Genomic DNA, 20,779 nt, shown 5'->3' on the forward strand with positions numbered 1-20,779 from the left:
GTTAGAGGTTAGCACAAAGTACGAGCCAGAACCTAAGATCCAACGCCAAGTCTTGAGTTCAACATGCGGAAAAACTTCCTCTGAAGGAAAGATCAACAACACAGCAACATAAAGTTAAGGAATTATATTATAAGACTGATCTGAGGTGTCCTAAATAATTATTACTCATACAAGTAGAGTTTGTTAAAAGGCAGTGTTCTGGCTCTTTTGTCTGAGTAATTATAGAGCAGTCTGCATATCAACTGTGCAGTCACAGCAGTGAAACCACGTCTGCAAGTGCTGTCAGACAGGAGCTCTCATCGCTACTCTGACAGGTTTTTGCATTATAGGACAGCAAAAAAAGAGGAAAAAATAGCCACGCAGAGCGCTGATGAAAGGGTCACATTTCAGTTTGTTAGACTTATAACTGATTTAATACGAGGGTTTGTTATTCAAAGTACATTTGTTGATTTGGATATATCAAATACTCACCAGCTGCAGGCTGAACAGTGGCACAGTAACTAAATATCACAAGCCAAAAACGAAATATTTTTATATGCCTAATCTAGGTGATTTGGGCATTTTAAAATGAAGCTTCTTATTATCTTAGATGTAACCAAAGCTTCAATATCTGCTAAAACTAACACAGATTACATAATCACATGCAAAACGTCGCTCCCTTCTGGGCTGGACTTCCTGCACATTCGGGCAAACATATGGTATTTAGTCACAGTTACTGGACTTGGCAGAATGTGAGATTTGTCCTGTGTGGAGAATCAGTTCAGGACTGATACTAAGTGATGTAATAAGCCACATCTTTTGGCCAAATAAGTAAAAAAATAAATAGAAATAATGTGGTCTAATACAGTAAACATACAGTCATACACTAGCCTACAGTCCATGTCTAAAACCTACCGGGGTATTAAATGTTGCAGAACATGTGTGTGAAAACAGTGCAGCATGAAGGCCATGAATGAAGACAGATGATGACCCAGATATATGTCTACATCCTCATGCACTGAACACAGATTCACCCGGAAAGTGATTTGCATTGCACCAGTTGTTATCTACCAGCTGTAGCATGCTAGCGGGCTTTTAACCTGCTGAACCAGGTGAGTCAAGCTCATGTGCTGCAGCGCCAATTGCCATTTGAATGAAAAAACAAAACAAATGGGAGGCCACCCTCCCGAGACAATCAGAGCATTCACCGTGCTGTATGCCGGAGCTGTTCAGCTTAAGTTGGGTTTGTCCGTGGAGACGCTGGCAACATCAGCGCCGGCTGAGTGTGTCGAGTAGCGAAACGAGACTCAACCAAGCTGGAAGATGAGTTCTCCTCCCCACAGCACTCACTGTGGGAAACCTCTCACTGCAGATTAGGATCATGCCAAAGCATGAACTAATGCTATGGGAGTATTTATCGCTGTACTTCGACATGGAGCGAACAGGATTTAGCATATGGTCCATAAACCTCGCCACAATGCGTATTTGTGGCCAATGAGCCACTGTTTAAACGTTTTCATTTTTCAAAATAAATGACATAAACATAATTTTTCCACCATGAATTTTGTGTATTGTTAGACTAGATTTTAGCGACGGTGGGGATCTCCCGAGTTTTCCTCTATTTAGCTCACTCTGGCTAAGAGCATCCTCATCATCGGTAGAACAAACACCAATAAATGAGGACTCAAAAAAGACTGCAAGCTGCTGCGAACAGTACAGACTTCAACATTCAGCGGTTTTATGAGGATAAGAATCACCTTCAACATGACTAGCCTCTAAGGCCCCAAAAATAGAACCTCTTCTTGATGAACAAACAAAATTATGTTCAGGCTACATTTGATTTATATCATGGCCCCTGGACCATCATTTTTTTTTTTTTTTAACCATACCATACATATTTATAAATTTGCCATGTTAATTTGGGACTTCACATTAGTTATCTGCACTATCCGCCCTGGCCGTTTAATGCCCAGAAATGCCATAAGTGCGCTCCCACAGAGGGGAATAAAATGATGTTATTAACATGTGTGGGCCGTGAAAGTGCTTATTATCTCTAAGCATACAGGAAGGATTAAGACAAGTCCTGACCCATTAGGCGGGATGGACAGATGGTGTTTTGTTGAGACAGCATTTGGAGAACACACACACAATATGAAAGTTGGGATTACACAGAGAAAGTAATTAGGCAGCAGTTAACTCTCCGCTCCCTGTGAAGCGGCCAAAACTGCAGACTAATCAAACTCCGCATTTGATTATCGTTTTCTGTGAAGCTATATCCATCGCATCATCTTTTTGACTTGAGTCCCCATATGGCTGCAAGGAGCAACGGGGGGATGGAGGCCAGAGAGTGTATAAAAAAAAAAAAAGTAAATAAATAAAAAAAAAAAGATGCAAAGGAAGAGGAAGAAACTAGCTGGAGGGGAAGAAAGAAAACAAACCAAAGAACAAAGGTCCACACCACGCAGTGAGACGATCTATCAGAGTGTATGAAACCTCTGGCTGTCTCTGCTGTTTGTACAACAAATACAGAGGGAAAGTGAAGGATGATGGTATCTCAACCTGCCGGCGGATACACTGGAGGATAGACGCACAAAGAAACAGAAGAACAGAAGAGAGGGCGCTCCGTAGCAGGATATTAACAAGAGTCTCCAGCAGTGCCAGCATGATGACAATGTTATCACGATCATGTTAAGCAAAAGTGTTACGATAACCATCTGAGCAAAGCGCGCTAACACTTGCGTTAATGTAGATGTCATTAGTAATGTAGTTCATCACCAAGTTTCGTGGCTTTTAACTAAAAAAACCATGAGAGGAAAACTCAGGTGGTGGCGATCCATCCAGCCGTAGTCTGTCTGATAAATAGTGGACAGAGTCACTGACATGTGTTTGAAGCCTCGAGCGTGGCATTATCATTGATGCCATCTTGTTTTTTTGTTTGTTTTTTTCTGGCTCTTCTGTCTGAGTAATTATAGAGCAGTCTGCAGATCAACTGTGCAGTCACAGCAGTGAAACCACCTCTGCAAGTACCTGTGCACTGTCTGAGCTCAGGTCATGGTCGTGATCCCAGGGTAGCCTAGACTTTGAAGGGTACCCTGCTTTATCCTGTATTTTACTTTAAATGTGACACGCTGTGTTGAAGAAGACTTGAAACAAAGAATTGAGAACATGAGCTCATTAGCAAAATGTTTGCCTGGGTAAGAAATGGGCTCATTTTCTCATAAGCTTATAATGGACTCATCTTTGAAACCAGTAGAGACACCCCCCCCCCCCCCTTCTGGCCATTAGACAGAAGGCACATTTAACCATTTTCTGGGCACCGGATTCTTTTTCCAATTGTTCCCAATGAGGAGCGAGCACCTGTGGGAACAGGCGGCCGCCACAGAAAAGTTGCAGCACCCAACATCATTTTTCAGAGCGCTCAGCCTTCTTTGTTTGGCCGCTGCGAGCGCCTCAAATTGAAAATCTCTCAACTTTTCCGACAAATGCTGGTGACGCCATCAGCGCCCCATTTCTTTTTTTGGCCTGGGCGATAACATCCATGCTCTGACGTCCAACTCATCAGCTGTGTTAGAAAATAGTACTGTGTTAACCAAGGAACTATTTTGGACTACACTACAGAATAAGCTGAAGCTTGGACCAACTTTGCTCTTTTTTTTTTTTACCCCCCTGCACCAACACAGTGGTCCTGAGTGTATATGTGCAGCTGATAGTCTGGGGGCTTTAGATAGAGAGACGCACATCAAGTCTCTGTGGGTTCTTCTTCCTTCCTAAAACAACTTGGTTTCTCACCACGTCTGGTGTCTCACTTTATTAAAGCTCTTCCTGTTCCCCTCCTTCACTTGCAACGCTTAAATCTGTGTCATTCTCTCTTCCTCAGTTTGTCTTCAGTATGTCTTCTTGATACGCTCGTCTGCTGTCATCTTTTATCTACTGCCTCCTCTGTTCACTGCTTCAGCCAAGTGCTTTGGTTTGCCACTTTCTCTGCACTGTTTCTCCTCCTGCCTCAGCATGTCCTACTTACTGGGATAAAAACAAGCTAGAGAAGGATGGCGGCAGGCCCTCTGGACAGACAGGAAGTGACCTCACCATAGCAACATTTGAAAACAAAGAAACCACTTCCTGTTTTGACTGAACTAACACATCAGAGGAGGAAGTGGTAATGCTGGCTACTTTGAAGACGACCGGTAGTTTACCTCAAATCTGTTTCTCAAAGTTGAGTATTAATTAATTAAGTTTATAGCATCCTTGAAGGAAAAATGCATACTGTGTGTTGATGTCGTATTGTTTTATATTCAATTTGAGTGCATCCTGCTTGTTATGTTCCGATGGTCATACTGTGAACTCCAATGTAAAGCCTTTAAATTCAATTTGATCCATCAATGATTTTTTCTTTTCTTCTCATGTCAGTGTTGTCAGCTGAAGATCAACAAATGAATGTCCAATTCCCAACTGCGTTGCTAGTGTCTACTCATCCAACTGCAGGGCACATTAATATTCAACAGGTATAGATTTACTTGGTCCTCAATTTACAGTTTCCGTTAATCTCATGGATTTCCCTCTGTTGTTAATGTAACTGAGCTCAAATCCCACTGTGGGAGTCAAAGCAAGGTGTAGGTTTAGCTCCGGGGCTGTTTGACTCCCTGTTAATTCAGCCAGCTCAGGATGTGGGATTACAGGAGCCGGAACATTATGCAAACGTACCTCTAACTTTGTCGTAACTTTTACCTACTTTTATCTTTTCCGAACTTCTGCCTGCAGAACCTAACCCTGCTTGAAGATTCAAATCCCCCAGCTGGGATAATGAATGGATTTAACTGAAGTCCTGGAGCACAGGATGTCATGCTAACTGCAGAATCAGGAGGCACCGAGGTTTAAGATATAGATCTGTGTGTGTGTGTGTGTGTGTGTGTGTGTGTGTGTGTGTGTGTGTGTGTGTGTGTGTGTGTGTGTGTGTGTGTGTGTAGTCTAAGCCTAGCAAAAATAGGTCAGTATTTGAGGAAGCTTGAGGAAGTCTTATGTCTAAGCTGCCACTCAGGACTGTATCTCTCCATTTACGAGGGAGTGGGCTGATGCAGTGTGAGATGAGGGGGGCCTTGCATAAAGACAAAAAGTAACAGATATCCATCAAAGGAGTGAAGCACGGGCCTTTTTGTCAGAGAGGTTTGAGTTGCTGTTAGGAATTATCTTAAGTCCAACCCAATGTCAGAAGATCCTTCGTCAGATATGTTTCGAACCTGTCGCTGAAAAGATGCATTGTGCTGGTTTCATGAGGGGAAAAAGGTCGGGGGACTTCTGTATTATTCTCACCAACAAATCCCACTGAAAAAAAACAACAATTAATTGATCCTTACGAGTATTGTCTGTGCTGTCAAATCCAGATATATCTGATTCCTTTGTTCCCTGGAGCTCCACTGTTGTCCAAAGACAATTAAAAACACATCAATGAAGTGACAGGTCACATCACTGGGTGACATGTTCCTTCATTACCATAAACACTCTAATTTACTCTGAATCAATCCCACATAGACCATCCTGCAGCTATACTAAAGCACCAAACGTGCATTAATCAGTGGCTAGAAATCATCCGAAACAACATTTCCTCCTCTGAGTAATGCTGACAGAAAGGTGCTGTGCCCACTTGTTTAAGTCAACTCATTGTCCTTTTTAAAATGAAACTGACTTTGTTCAATTTTCTTTTGTGGTTGTTGCAAAGACATGGAGCCACAAACAGTGTAAAGAAGTCTAAAAGTTATTGAGACAGACTAACACTGGTAGTTTTACATGGGATTTGACGACAATATGAAAACTATAGAATCACACCAGCCAATCACAGGGGGCCAGACGGACAGATACGAGCAGGCTGGTTTAAAAGAATGGAAATGAGGTGAAAGCAATCGATGGAAGGATATTTTTACAATACCGAATATCGAACAGCTGTGTGACTCTTCACCTGAGAGGAACTGCTCTGACTTTTCTAATAAATCATTCATTGCAGTGTTATTTCTCACCTTCCTGGCTCCTGGCTCTAGAGGTAAGGGCACCAGTGACAGACAAGCTGCACTTACTATATCATATTACATTTACTATATATCTAATTCAAAAGTTCCTATTTGATAGTATTTTGTTGTTTAAATGCATCATGTGTTGCTGCAAATGCAGAACTAAAGAAGTGAGCAGCGTATCAACCTGTCAGTCAAACTATTCATACCACTAATCAACATAAAATATATTTGATCCCCCACCCAACAACGCACACAACGGAACACAGGTACAAACACGGGATACAGTCAATGAGGCTCCAGTAATAAACAGACAGGAACTTGAGCTCTTCACACAACACACACATGCATACACAGCCACTATCTCTCTCTCACACACACACACGCACACACACTGCTCAACGTTTGCCAAGAAATTTGGTAAGTGCCAAATCTACTCCGACAGGAAGGGAGTGGCCTTCCTTTCACAAAGCCCCGTGAACACTGTCAATAACACAAACGCCTCACAGCAACACACAGCACAGGCGAAGCAATAAGCAAAACACATCCAACATCAATAGCGAGAAGGCATTTTCCTCCGCTCCTCTCTGACCTTTCCCAACCTCTCGCATGTCCACGTTTCTCATTTCCCTGACAGATTACCAAACCATCACAAGGGAGTCCTTAAAGACTGTATTAGTGGCCAGGGGTCAATACAGCAGGGTCAGTGAGTGCAACGAAAGCAAAAGAGCAAGTAGCTGTGTGCACCACAACTCACACCCTTATGACTGATGCTTCCCTGCAGCACACAAAATATGCATCTACTCTGAGCATGAATTTAAAGGTGCAACTGGCCACATGTTGAACTTATACCCTAAACAAATAAGGCGCAGCATGTCAATAGAGTAACTGCTGCTGAATGTAGCTGCCATTAGCTAGTTACCTTGGTTAAAGGTGCAGCTAGCAGTCCAGACCCGGGACCTTGGAGAACTGAGGAAGAGTCGATGTTGAGCACAGGAGCGACGGACAAAGACAGGCTGGTTAGCATCCTGACTTCAGCAGATATCTCTGCAAGAATTTTACTCAGAATTAGGTGATGATGTTAGTCAGCTTTGGATTGTTGACAAAAATGTTACGCATTGCACCTTTTTTTTAAATGTAAAATGAGCATTCAGTGCTTGTGTTGTGTGATAAAACGGAGCGGCCTTTCACTGTGCAGAAATAAGCCTTATGTGTTCGCCGGAGAATGGGCAGCAAAAACAAAAGCACTGCTGTTTTGTTCAGCGTATGTTTATTTCACACAATGCTCAGCTACACGGGCCCTGTGAAATAATGGCAACAAATCATAGGCTACAAATGCCTCCCGCTGTTTCTCCAGCAGACGTCATGAAAACTACAACTAAAAATAGACATTAAAAGTTCAGTTCTCTCTAAGTCATTGTTAAAGTCTCTCGGGCTGGCGTCCACTGATAAGCAGTCCCTAACGTCAGCACAACAGCAGTGTGCTGAAATCAGATAATGTGTCACCATTTTCCTTGTAGTGAGGAACATTAACGGAATTCTACATAATATAAAAGTAATTAAAGAAAATTACCATGTGCACCTCTTGGACCTCATGCAGAAGAACCTTATTTTGATGCCTGATGTTGGCTTTGACCCATAATGCCCTCAACTAAACTCCCTGCAGTAAAATAAAGGCTTACACAAAAGCACTACATATCTTAAACATCATTTCTGAGATGGTGCTTTTCAGGCACATTTTCCACTATGTTCCATAATTAACACCTTTATTACTCTTTAATCACTTTTTAATGTCTTTCTGAACTCAATTACTCTACTTCAGGGTTGGGACCAATGTGAACAGAGCAAAACTCATACCTATAGGCGACAACACAAATAGTGCAACAAAGGGAAACTTCAAACACTTCTTGTGAAGCCCAAGCTCACTTCCTGAGGCTATGGTGCCATCGTGTGGCACAAGTACGGCAGCGTAGCGTTATTTCATCCAGAGCAGGGCAGCGCAGGGACAGATCAAATCAAGGAATAATGAAAAGAATGGAAAACAGATGCTTCTTTAATTGGAAAAATTATCTTATTACACAGCTTTTGTGAGTACTTGATTCTGATTGGTCAATAACACCTTTTCACTGTGTGATATTTCTGAATAGCAGACCTCTGCCGTGTATGTTGTACTGATTGATTCTGGAGGACTTCTGGAGAAATCATTTTTAGTCAAGAAAAATGTTTCTAAATTGATATTTCATGTCAAATTATTGATTCTTTTTTTTGCAAGTAGTCAATTATTAATTGGATTAAAGAACAGAGAGGGAGGAGGTGACTGTAGACCTCATGCATCAACCTGTTGGGGTTTATTTTGCCGTAATTAGCTGCTCACTGTACGTTATCCCTTACTTGTAGGTGTTCTGGAAATTTCAACTGTTTTTTCAACCAGCTAAACTCCATCTGCTGAAGAAGATCATGGGATATGATCGAAAGCTTCCGAGCAGTCACAAAACTGACCTTGATTTGCCGCACGAGCAGATAAAAGATACAGACGAAATAACATACCGCGGTAATGCTGCGAACAAGGATTTTCATTGTAGGACACTACAATGTGCAAGTGGAGAAAATGTTTCCTCTGGGCAAAATTGTATATTTCCTCCAGTGAATGTTGGAGCTTCACTGTCTGAGTCTGAAACCATGAATCAAATTAATCTGTTTGAAACTAGTTTTCACTTGTTTTGCTTTTCTTTTTTTACAACCTCATGTTGTAATTTACAAACTAAAGCATTTTATTACAACAAGACGGAAGATTAACTACTGAAGACAAGTGGAACACTTTTTTTGTTAAAGGAAAATAAAACAAGAACAACAGCATTTTTTGATAGATCCATGTAAAACATTCACCAAATCTTTAGTTACATACATTAGTAAAATACAGGTCCAATAGATAACATGATAATGTACAATATTTACATCACACTGTACCATCAAAATCATATCAAAGACAATTTCATACTTGACAGAACAAGTTCATAAACCAAGCAAGCACACAGTAAGTTGTTGACTTTAACTTTCATGTCTACATAATGTATCAGTCAGTGGTGTCCATTTGGAAAACATTCAGAAAATGAAATGGAGGGGCCCGATCGTTATGTCTGCTACATAGAGCTACTGGCTAACTGAGGTTGTAAAATAGACCAAGGCTGCTAAATAATTCTTGACTCCTAAGTGAAGAACATATTAAATCACAATCCCAACACCCCCCATGTAACAAAACAGATATTTTTTTTCTTTTGATGCAATCACATGATCAGGAAGACCATGGAGAAAACCCCGTGGAGTCCAGGGTGCAAGGCATTGTCATTACAGCAGTAGGCTATATTGCACAAGCGAGCCAGCATTCAGGAGATAAATCTATCACGGGAAAAAAATAAACGAAAAGGCCTGAGATGCATAAAAAAAAAAGACATTTAGTGTTAAGGACATGCATCTCTATTCACAGTATTCATTGATGAAGACAAAGGTAGATGTCCTGCCTCCTTCAGCGTGTGTGGATTTGACTGATGGTCATGAAGGCAGGAGAGTACAGGTGACCACAGTGATTTTATTTTCTGTTCACAAGGCTGTAGCAGCAGCAGCAGCGTTTGCCTGGATTGAATAAATCGAAAAACAGCATGCGACGACCGTAAGGGGGGTACGCTAAAGGACGTGTCCCACAGTAGTTTGTCATATTATTGACCCGACTTTAAAGTAACTATTTATTATTTCAAGTGCAAGAAAGGCAGCTCTAGCCTAACACAAGGGTACAGTAGATAAGTACTAAGTCTGTCCTAACTCGCATCCATCTATTTACTGGGGGTGATCTTGTCGAGTCCGGGCCATGCAGGAATGTAATAGCGAGGCAAAGTCCCCTCCATGAGCCGTTCCATCCACAGCCCCAGGCGGTCCAGTTTGTGGTGGATCTGCAGGGTGGATATGCTGCGGGATCGGTTGGATTTGCGTGGTGGATGGTCCTCGCGGGAACTGGACCTCGACCTCCCCCCCGCAGTGCTCCCTTCGTCTTCGGACGACTTACTGTCAAGGTCCTCCCCAGTGTAGACCGGCTTGAAAAGACAGAGGTACTTCTTGTGGCCGTTGAGCGCCAGCACATAGCCGGTGTAGTCCATCTTGCGGTTTCCTCCATCGTCGTCGTCTGCATCTATCTGTGTGGCGTCCTGGGCGTATTCCAGCAGAGTGTACATCCACTGGCTGTGCTTGTCAATGTTCAGGAAGGAGAAATGCAGCGTCATGCTCCTGGGAGAGAGATGAGAGAACAAGCGTGAGGAAGTATCTATAAACATGATGAAAAAGCCGGCCCATTACGCACATTTCCAGTTCTATATTTTTATACAGGCACACTTGAGTAGCTTTTGCATGATTCACAGTTTAAGAAGTCCTTATTATCCTATACTGGCCCCTCAGTTCATCCTCTGACAAAAGCAGGACTCAGTTTTAGATGGACAAACTTATGTTAGCCTCTCACTAACGCAATTGGATAAAATGTAAAAATGACTCTAGTTAGTAAGTTATGCGACTAGTTAGCTCAGAGAGCAGCTACAGCTAGTGGTCCTATTAGCTAGCTGACTCTGCTCCTCAGAGGACATCAGAGACAAAACCAGAAAATATTTTCTCCGTAAAACATGTTCCAGAACAGAGTCAGAGCAGCTCTAAATCACCTCAGTATGAATAGACACACTGAGTGGGTGGATGGATGAGTCGCTGTACTTTGTGGACGTGCTGTTTTCTGGAGCAGAGAACTAATACTCATAGTATCATACTATCGTGTCATTACTTTAAACTTTGGCCATTATATACAAAACCATTAACTGAAACATTATATGCAGTACAGTTAAAATGTCTGACACCACTAGTCAAAATACTTGTATTTTGCACTTGTTTGGAATTTTTAATGAATTTTCTATGAATTTAAGAATATCTTGGTATTTGTTTTGACCCTCCTGTGCTTTTAAAATCAGCACGTACCTGAGTTGGCACGGACTTGACAAGTTTGTGCAAAACCTGTTAAACTCATGTTATCCGTGCATGATGTGTAAGTGCTCCATAAAGTTAGAACATTCGACAAAAAACAGTATAAACCTTACTGGAGATATGACGGAAAATAAGCAAATGCACAATAAGACCCGTTTAATACGCAACAAAAATGTTCTTGCTCCACACGAGGAAAAGTGAATGTTTACCCTGTGAAGGAATAGACCTCTTTGGCGAACTTGCTGAGCAGGATGTTCTTGGAGGCGTCTGTGAGAACCAGCACTATGTTCATGTGTCCCGGCCTCAGCTTCACCAGGTTGCTCATGTAAGTGATGTCCGTCAGCTCAGTCACCTCCACAAAATTCTTCTTGGGAGGCCGACTAGAGACCAACAGCAAAACATCAGAACTTAGAAAACACGATGATAAATTCTGCACTCCATAAAATATGTAATAAATATATTCTTGCCTTGAAGTACCACCGGACCCTGGTGACCCATTTTCTGCTTTTGTTCCATCTTTTGCCTTTGGTTTAGTCTGTTTATCATCACTTGAGTCACTGAAAAACACACAAAATGTTTTGCCCAAAGGGGATGTGCAGGCATAGAAGGGGAAAAAAACAAGAGCATTATTACTTTATTTACTTTGGGCAGCCTCTCTAGCTTTCTTCACCGTGTCTCACTAATCCCAGAGGATGGCGATGTTGCTATAGTTACATATTTTGGCGGTCGAGGTAAATGTGCGTGTGGTAAAGCAACCAACCTGAAGGCCTGGATGACCACAGTTCCAAACAAGATGAACAAGGCAGAGAAGATGAGGGACAAAAGAGGCATCATCTCACGCCTGCAAATTACCACAGATGTCTTTAGTGTAACACAACACATCTGTACTTACATCTGGGTTGTCATCGTGTGTTCTCCTAGAACAGGTTAAGAGTAAAAGATCTCTGCCTACCAGTTGTTATGCAGAATATCGTCAATGACTTCAGAGAGGTAATCGTAAGAGGCATAGATCCATCTGATTACAAACATCTGTAGAGTGACAGTTGTTAATATTTAGTAGCAGGGCTGGCGGTTGATATCAACAAACAGTACTTGGTTATAGGTATATTGGCTACACAGGCAGGCAAACATTACTCAGATACCCTGCATTACTGAAAGGGAACATACAGAGGCAAACTCGTTGTTGAGCTCGGGCAGCATGGCGTCATTATTGAGGATGGACGGGTCCCTCTGCAGTCGCTCCAGCTCCTCCAGAAGACGCTGTTTGTCCTCCTCGCTGCCGTTCCAGGCGCTCACGGGCTTGAACAAGGCCTTGCCTGCAGCATTACGCCTCTCCAGGATCACCACCTGAGTAAAAACGAAAAATAGTCTGATATTAATGAACGTTCAACATTGTCTGACACAATTTCTCAGGAGCAAGACTTCTTTGATAATAAAATGAAATAAACCAGGGCGTCGTTCAGTATCAGCTCAGTATGTACAGAGGCTCTGTCCTCGCTGCAGCAGATCCGGGTTTGAGTCCCGGCCCTTTGCTGCGTGTCACCCCTCTCTCCCATCCTGTTCCTGGTCATCTGTTCAGCTTTACTGTCAATAAAGCCATATAAAGGCCAAAAAAAAATTCAACAAACTATAATAAATACAAACTACAATAAAATAAAATAAACAACAAATTCAAAAACTTTTTTTGGTTGTGATTGGGGACATTTTTTACTAATAGCTTCCCTTGTCTTCCTAGTCTTTCCCAGTTTATTACTTACATTACAGATAATTATTTTCTGTATTACAATTCGTATGAAATGTTATGTTTAAATATGCACAAATCATTGTCTAATTTCAAAAGCATTAATTTACACACATTTCAAGAACAGAATCTGGACATTGGATAAAGCCAGTTCAGTATTCTTGTTTCATTTTGTTGACATGTTGGGGTCAAAATTTGTTACAGGGGGACATTTGGTTATAAAAATTCATTTTGGCGATGTGTTTTAAGAATATAACGTGACATAGAACAGGCTATACTTGATATATAAACAAACCCCTCAGTAAAAGCTTCAGAATATAGATGGGAATACAACTGTAATGTTTGCTGTATGTAAATGCAACTGCTGCAGGAGATATAATAGACAACTCTGTGTATATTTTGCACATTGTATTTCCATAAGTCTAGATAAGTATAGAAGAGGGCAGGTTATGGACACAGTTTTCATTGTCTCCCCTTAAAACGGAGTTGCGATGCTCCATAGATTCAGAGCGGAACCTGCAGATGATGTGTTGGACGTGTATGAACACACCTGTGCTGGTGACTGTGCGCTGTCTTTGTTCTGCATGAGGATGTCACAAAGAGGCTGCTGTAACCGCTGGTACACGTAGGCAAATCTAACAACCTCCTTGCCGTTTGTGGAGGCGAATGAGAGAAACGCCTGGTTCCCAAAAGAAAAGGTCTCCTCATCACCTGTGATCAGCAGGACGCAGTATCTGAGGGGAGGAAAGATGTGACGGTCACTTAACACATCCAAACTAATTCACAAACTGTGCAAGCGGACGTCTAAAAATTCTCGTACTTCCTGCGTCTGTGGAACTGTTTGACAGGACAGAGCTCATCAAAGAGCTTCTGATTGACCAGCCGTGGCACGAGTAGAAACTTGTTGTTTGACATGAACTCATCAATGATTTGCTTTTTCATTCCTTTGGCCTGCAGAAGACAAACATGACCACACAGAAAAACAAGAGTGAACACAAGCGCAAACAGATCAGTGTATAGGAAAAGTGTAATAACCTTCTCTCCCCTGCTGCTGCTGTGATTTACCTGTATAATGTCAGCAGGCTTGTCAGTGTTCTCTTTGAAGACCAGCATGGTCGGAGCGTAAGTGTTGATATTGAACTGCTTCTGCAGATTGGCGGTCTCTGAAAGGCCCTGGTCCACATAGCCAAACTGCAGGTAGTCCTTATAGGCAAAAGCTGTCAGCTGTGGAGGTTAATCATTAACATGCTCGTATTAGTAATGCAATTAGTGTCGGTTCTTTTCACATAAAATTAAAACAAGGAGAGAGCTTACTTTGTATAACAGAGGAACTACAGGCACTTGGTCAAACAGAAGCACGTGTGGCTTGTTGAGCTCGTGCCAGCTGTTCAAGAACTGCAGGTCATTCTTGTCAGTGACCTAAAATAGAGACAAATAAAGTAATTCTGATTCTGAGAAAATAGGAAATGTTTAACTGACATATATAAAGGAATGTTTTTGTCTTCCTTCCTCTAATGGACTGCAACTGTGTTTTTTTTTTTTTTGTTACCGAGGAAAGGCAGATATTTACCCGCTCCACAAGTCTCTGAGGAAGAAGGTCTTCTACAAACTGCCTCAGGTGCTCCTTTGCCACGGCGTAATGGAAAAACGTCACTTTGCCGTTGATGACTCCAAGTATCGACGGGGTGCGATGGGCTCCGAGGTGATTGGCTAACCTCCTCTCGTAGCCGACATCCACCACACCTATCCCAACACCTGCAAGGATGGGATATCCACAGACATAAGCACATCAGCGCATTCAACTTGTCCTGTCCTGTGCTACTTCATAGATGTTACGATTTATAGGTTCATCCCACACCTAGAGTCTCCATCTCCTGCACCACCTCCTTCCAGACAGGCTCGATGTGGATGCAGCTGAAGCACCAGTCAGAGGTGATCTTTATCAGGTACGGTCTCTTGTAGCTGTCTGGCACCACGTCGTTGACGTACTGGTTGAAGTGTAGAATGTACTTGCTGTCAGCAAAGTCCCTGTGGTTCTTGCTGTTGAAGGGAAAGTTGAAGAAGGACTCGTCGAAGTAAAAGCTGTCATGGCGATGACCGTAGCGACCGCCGCCATACGGCTGGGTGTCGTCTGTCTGGCCGTAACGGTCATAGTTGGCCCGTTTGTCCTCATTGGAAAGGATCTAGATTTGAGAAAGAGCCAATGTCAATACGGTGGACATCTTCCTCACATACACACATACTACTGACTTTCATTCCAGCTTACAGCTTGAAATAAATCAAAATGACTTGCCTCATAGGATTTGGTGATCTTGATGAACATGTCCTCAGCTCCTGGATTTTTGTTTTTGTCCGGATGCCTTTGAGAAGAAGATGCACATTAGTTAAGATGTGAATGATGATTAGAAATAGTAATAATAAAAATACAAACAGATCAGTGTCATGAGAAATATGTACCATTCTTTTGCAAGACGCTTGTAGACCTTCTTGATCTCAGCCTGGCTTGCACTCCTGGTCACTCCTAAGATCTTGTATGGATCTATCTCAGGCCCGGCTTGGGCTGCTCCTGTCAGCAGCACCGACAGGAGGATCACCACCACAGCCAGTGGCACAGACATCTTTGACGCTGCCATCACAGCTACCTGAGACACATTAGCAGAACCATCACCATCAACAGCATCACATCAGAGCAGTGCTCAGAGCTGAAACGATGACACAGCCTTTAGCTGACAGCGTTTCCTCCACACTGACGTTAGCCTTGTAATGATTCATGATGATGAAGACAAGCAGGTAGCTAAACAGGGTGGCATTATAGCATGCTAACTCCAGGAGCTAGACGAGCTAGACATGTCAGCTACAACAACAGACATACCAGTACTGTGGTCCTGCTGACATTTCACTAGGCTGTGATATTAACGTTATACATCGAGGATAAAAAACGCTCACGCATTATCTTTTGTTTTTAACATTAGGGTTAGTTACGCTGCTACAACAGCTAGCTGTCTGTCTCAACGCAACAGCTCCACGGTTCCCATTCACCTGAAGCAGACGCGCTCAGCCGGTGCTACGCCACATACTGAATGTAGCTTTTAATGCTCTTCAGGTTGTTGGTTAACGCTGATGTGAAAAGACAGCGGGAAGGGCAGGGTGTGTTCATCAGCATCCCACAGTTCCTCCCCTCAGGACGAGCTGACAACCTGCTGCTGCGAAGCCGGAGAAGAGGGGGAGGTGTCCAGCATCGAAAGTCATTTTGGGAGATTGAGTATTTGATGATAAACAAGGCTTCATTTGTATGTGTTCGGTTAAACCCTCGTCGCGCCCCGACATTTAGTGTGAACGTATAGAGGCAGGCCGGCCTCGTGGCAGCGGTACGCGGTAACACAAATCAAACGCATCCGGTTATTTTTCTCTCACCGTACTCTCTCTCAATGGACCAATCACAGATAGCGGTGATGTAAACAAGGAAATGGCGAACGCAACCGAGCATAAACAAGAGAAAGGGAAAGGAAACTTGTGATACTTGTAGAGGAACAAGGTGTCTGTTCCCATTAACAAGGGTGTTGAATCGTTTTTGAGATACAGACTGACTCTGAAATCGTGACAAAATTAGTTACAGTCACAGTTTTTATGGTATTTTCCGTCTCGCTCACCGGGGGCGTTTGTTCTGAATGGAGGAGAGACACAGGAAGATTCTCCAACGCAACAGGAGCAGCCTGGTGAAAGACTTGGACCCATCAGCCCTCTACGATGGCCTTATTGAAAAGGGCGTTTTCACCCAAGACATGGTCGATGAAATCAAGGTAAGACCTCGAGTTTAAGGTCGACTTCCCTGCTGTTTGCGCAACATTACACTGGTCAGGTGGCTACACACCTGTTACTGTGTCTCCTGTCAGAGCTGTGCGACCAGGCGCGAACAGGCCAGGAAGTTAGTCGTGGACTTGGAGACCCGCGGGAGTCGAGCCTTTCCATTGTTTCTGCAGTGCCTTCAGGAGACAGAGCAGCACAGTCTGGCTGAGCTGCTGCGGAATGGAGCCCCAACAGTCCAGCTACAGCCTGCTACACCCACTCAGGTTGTTCGCCCTGTTCTCCAGCCTCTCCCAGTGTGTAAGTGTGTCACACTGTGGTGTATGTAATGAATAACAAAGTCATAACTATCCTTAAACATGGATCTGGATAATAATGATTTAAGGTTGTCATGTAGTACCCACGTATGTGCTGTTTGTTCTCTGTCACAGCCTCTCCAATGGATGTGGATAAGCAAAGAAAAGACCACGTCCCTGTCTATCCAATGCCCAGACCCAGTACTACTCCCACTCCATGTAAGCTATGAGGTTACTTTACATTTTGGTCACAGTCTGATAAGTTCAGTGATGCCTGACACATTGATGCTCATGTCACAGCACCTGAGGGGGAGTACAGACTAAGGCCCCAAGGCAGAACTCGTCGGGACAGCATCCAGGTGAGCACCATTTATTTATCATGCATTTTGATCAGCAGCAGAATGGCAGAGGATGCCGTCGATGCAGATTGTCTCTATCAAATCACCTTCTCTGCTTCCTTTTTTCTGTCCATGTTGCGTGTCAGAGCTATAAAATGGACGCCAGCCCGTGCGGACACTGCCTGATCATAAACAACGTGGAGTTTGACCCCCAGAGCGAGCTCAGCAATCGCAGGGGGTCCAACATCGACTGTGACAAGCTGGAGAGCAGATTCAAGGCGCTCAACTTTATCGTGGACGTCAAGACGAACCTGAAGCAAAGAGTAAGAGTCCCGCTTCTCAGAAAGGAATACTACATTCGAACGTTTTGAGCTCCTGCTTGGAAAGCTAACAGTCCTCTCTGCATTTCAGCAAATCAAACACGAGCTGTCAGCCTTATCTAAGAAGGATCATTCACAGTATGACTGCTGTGTGGTCATCATGCTGTCACACGGCACTGAGGTATGACACGGCTGATTGTTACTGCTGCTGTGTTATGATATCAATGTGTAATAAAATGCTATCACAGCTTTATCTCTGACCTACTGGAGTCTGGAGTCCAGATGACTTATGAGACCTAATGAAAGCTCATATCTCTGTCTACAGGTGAGCCACAACCGCTTCCCTGGCGCTGTGTACGGTGTGGATGGACAGCATGTCCCGGTCCAGTACATCACAAACTACCTCAACGGCCAGCACTGTCCGTCTCTACAGGGAAAACCCAAACTGTTCTTCATCCAGGCTTGCGGAGGAGGTAGCTAATCTTACTAAACGTGCTGTTGAATGACTTCTTTGAAAATACTCAATTGGAAACTTAAAGAAGTCTTTGTGCTTGTTCCTGAGGTGAAAGAGACACAGGCTTTGAGGTGTCCCCGGACGAGGTTGAACCATCCGTCGGTGGAGCAGATGATCAGACGGACGCCATTCCCACGTCATCCAGCAGCGACTCTCTGAGCACGTCCGACGAGCTGGACGCCAGAGCCACGCTCCCGACCCCGAGCGACATTCTGGTGTCCTACTCCACTTTCCCTGGTGTGTCTGTGGTGCATTCACACATCTGTGCTCATTCTGACTGATAACTCAGTCTTTCAGACGCTCAACGTCCTGTATGTCTTCGTAATACCACTTTGCTTGTGTGAGTGCAGGTTATGTTTCTTGGAGAGACACCCAGTCAGGCTCCTGGTACGTCGAGACACTAGACCGCATTCTTGATGAGAACGCTGCCACGGATGACTTGGTCACGATGTTGATGATGGTGAGCTTGCGCTAGCTGTGGCTCTCTTGAGCGCCCTTCGTCATTCAGAGCTTTTAAATTCAAACGCACACATGTGATTATTGCCTGTGCTTGTTTCCAGGTCAACCACGAAGTCTCCCAGAACTCTGCGAAGGGGCTCTACAAGCAGATGCCTGGTTCCTTCAATTTCCTCCGCAAGCTTCTCTACTTTCAAACCCAAGCATAGCGGCGAAGTTCAGCGGAATAAGTCCTGGTTTCACTTTCAGCGAGTCTATTCCATTGCTGTTGGCCATGACTGTAATTGCTTAGGATTATGATTTAGCAGATTTGTGAAGCGTATGTGTTTGCTAAATTCTGGTTCTACTTTTACAGACACGATCATGTCTTATTTGTTTTTCATGTCCTGTATTTTCTAAATGAAATATGTTGGTTGCGGTGTCATCTTGGTATGAAAATATTAACATGTTGTGAAAATGTGGTTCAGGTTATTTTTTGTATGTATTATTTTTGTCTTATCAAGACATAGCATCTGTTGGTGTTTCAGAAGAGATAATCATTGTCAATTACCTTGCTGATTGTTATGTCATGTATTTTAAATATACTGATTTTGTAAAAAAAAAAAAAAAAAGGAAGACTGTTTATTGACTCAATAGGAGTCGAGCAGAGACTCCCAGCTATTAAACATATCTTCACCCTGACGTTAATGTCAACCCATCAGCAGTGTAATTGTTTACACTTCACTGTAAGACAACACATTTCAAATGCTATTTTTTTTTTAGTTGTTGCTATTATACATAAGCATGCTAGTGTTGCTGTGTGTGTGCTACAGCTGAGTTACAGTATGTGAGGCTGATGACAAATGCAAGTAAAACAGCAGTGTACTTTAACAGACAGTAGATGGTGTCTGTGAGTCACGGAAGACTCGAGCTTTTGGATTGAATTCATATTTGCAGAGGTCTCCATGAAATTAGAAATGTTTGTTTGTCAATCACCTTCAAACACAGGTTTATGTTTAGAAGCTGCAAGCCATCGAAACAGTTTAAAACAAACCATGAGACAGGAACATCACCATGACATTTATCATGTGGAAGTGGAGGCCATGGTAGCCTATTAGGTATTTGGGGAACAGTGAAAGTGGTTCCTTTTTACCTTTTTCACCAGTTCCTCAATATAGCTCAAATGTCGAGTAAAATATAACTTTAAAAAAAGTGGTTTAAATGACATATCCATATCCAATATCTATCCTAGACCTGCCACCAGTGTGGCTCGATTCAGATTGACATTTGTAGTTTCTGGTGAAATGCCTCAGTAACTGCTGGATGGACTATCAGATTTCCATGAGACTTGTTTCAGATATCCGGGATTCACATCATTCATGGATTGAAAATGACTGAAACCACTCGCCAGCCACACATTTCACAACTCAAGATAACATTATTGATCCTTCGTACGGGAAATTCAAGTTGACACAACAGCACAAGGGAACAAACAGTATGCTGTGATCTAAAGTTATTGGACCAAAATGGTGTTTACCTGGAGCAACTATAATCACAGTGCCCACTCCCTTGCATGAAGTGAGAGACGGCTGATAACTGAGTCGGACTTGGACTCAGCGGGGGGCCCCCTGACGTCTTCCGTGATATTTCAGTAGGCATTGTTCCAGCTGAGTTGTCCCTGTGTCTTACGTACCTGATAGGCAAGAGGATATGCTCAGTCGGACCATCAGCCACCTTAATTCCACTTTTACTGACAAAACAGATAGCTATTCATCTTATCTATTTGTTTGACCAGTGACAATTCACACCTTCGTTGTAACTGAAACCATATAATATATTGTACACTGAAACTGTGCATCTTTTTCCTGGTTGCAGTAACAGATTTGCTGCTTTGGGCTCAGCTGCCTGCGATTTTTCAAACAGAGAAAGTCCTTGATCAACAAGCTTTTGCTTTTACTTAATGATACAATTCTGCTTAATAAATAGTTAATAGTACGTTGCAGTCTGTCTTCTCTTATAGTCTGTCTACTCTCAAATCTCAAACAAAAGCCTGACAGGTAACCGAGGCACGCTGAAGCGACAGTGCATTTCCTGGAGTGTACGATAGCAGAGCACAGGCGCTTGCTGCAGTCAGCATTACCAGGTTTATTGTCGTCCTCTGTCTGAGGTTTGGACAATGTTCTATGAGGGAAAGCATACGGCAATGCACAAATTCACACAGTATTATTGTAACTTTCTGTATGCTTAGAATAACTGCTAACAGCCAGTAATTCATCAGACTGCCGCTGCTCTCAGCTCCCAGCCTTGTCTTTTTGAGTATCTTGGCTTGGCTCCCTATAGACT

General features: G+C 43.0%; 2 protein-coding genes across 3 annotated transcripts; one reads left to right on the top strand and one right to left on the bottom strand.

Annotated features, from left to right (window-relative positions):
• Positions 1–8,834: 8,834 nt before the first annotated feature.
• Positions 8,835–15,935, bottom strand: dnajc16 (DnaJ (Hsp40) homolog, subfamily C, member 16). 2 transcript variants are annotated; one of them, XM_037105304.1, is made up of 15 exons: positions 15,769–15,935; positions 15,187–15,371; positions 15,023–15,089; positions 14,588–14,912; positions 14,300–14,484; positions 14,044–14,148; positions 13,795–13,953; positions 13,550–13,680; positions 13,280–13,463; positions 12,156–12,335; positions 11,941–12,017; positions 11,749–11,829; positions 11,456–11,545; positions 11,198–11,368; positions 8,835–10,253 (listed from the first exon to the last, which is right to left on the bottom strand). In XM_037105304.1, exons 2-15 carry the CDS (start codon positions 15,360–15,362, stop codon positions 9,806–9,808), a joined length of 2,379 nt encoding a protein of 792 aa, XP_036961199.1. In that variant the 5' UTR covers positions 15,363–15,371; positions 15,769–15,935; the 3' UTR covers positions 8,835–9,805. The 2 variants fall into 2 exon arrangements, with proteins under 2 accessions (XP_036961199.1, XP_036961201.1); XM_037105306.1 differs by lacking the exon at positions 15,769–15,935 and adding an exon at positions 15,602–15,739.
• A 264-nt stretch (positions 15,936–16,199) lies between these two features.
• On the top strand, positions 16,200–19,327 carry casp9 (caspase 9, apoptosis-related cysteine peptidase). Its single transcript, XM_037105308.1, has 10 exons — positions 16,200–16,529; positions 16,623–16,833; positions 16,965–17,048; positions 17,130–17,188; positions 17,314–17,490; positions 17,579–17,668; positions 17,813–17,960; positions 18,050–18,238; positions 18,352–18,461; positions 18,562–19,327. The coding sequence occupies exons 1-10, from the start codon at positions 16,398–16,400 to the stop codon at positions 18,664–18,666; spliced, it is 1,305 nt and encodes a 434-aa protein (XP_036961203.1). The 5' UTR covers positions 16,200–16,397; the 3' UTR covers positions 18,667–19,327.
• The last annotated feature ends 1,452 nt before the right edge of the window (positions 19,328–20,779 follow it).

The sequence above is a fragment of the Acanthopagrus latus genome, chromosome 7 (assembly GCF_904848185.1).
Source record: "Acanthopagrus latus isolate v.2019 chromosome 7, fAcaLat1.1, whole genome shotgun sequence".
Lineage (NCBI taxonomy): Eukaryota > Metazoa > Chordata > Actinopteri > Spariformes > Sparidae > Acanthopagrus > Acanthopagrus latus.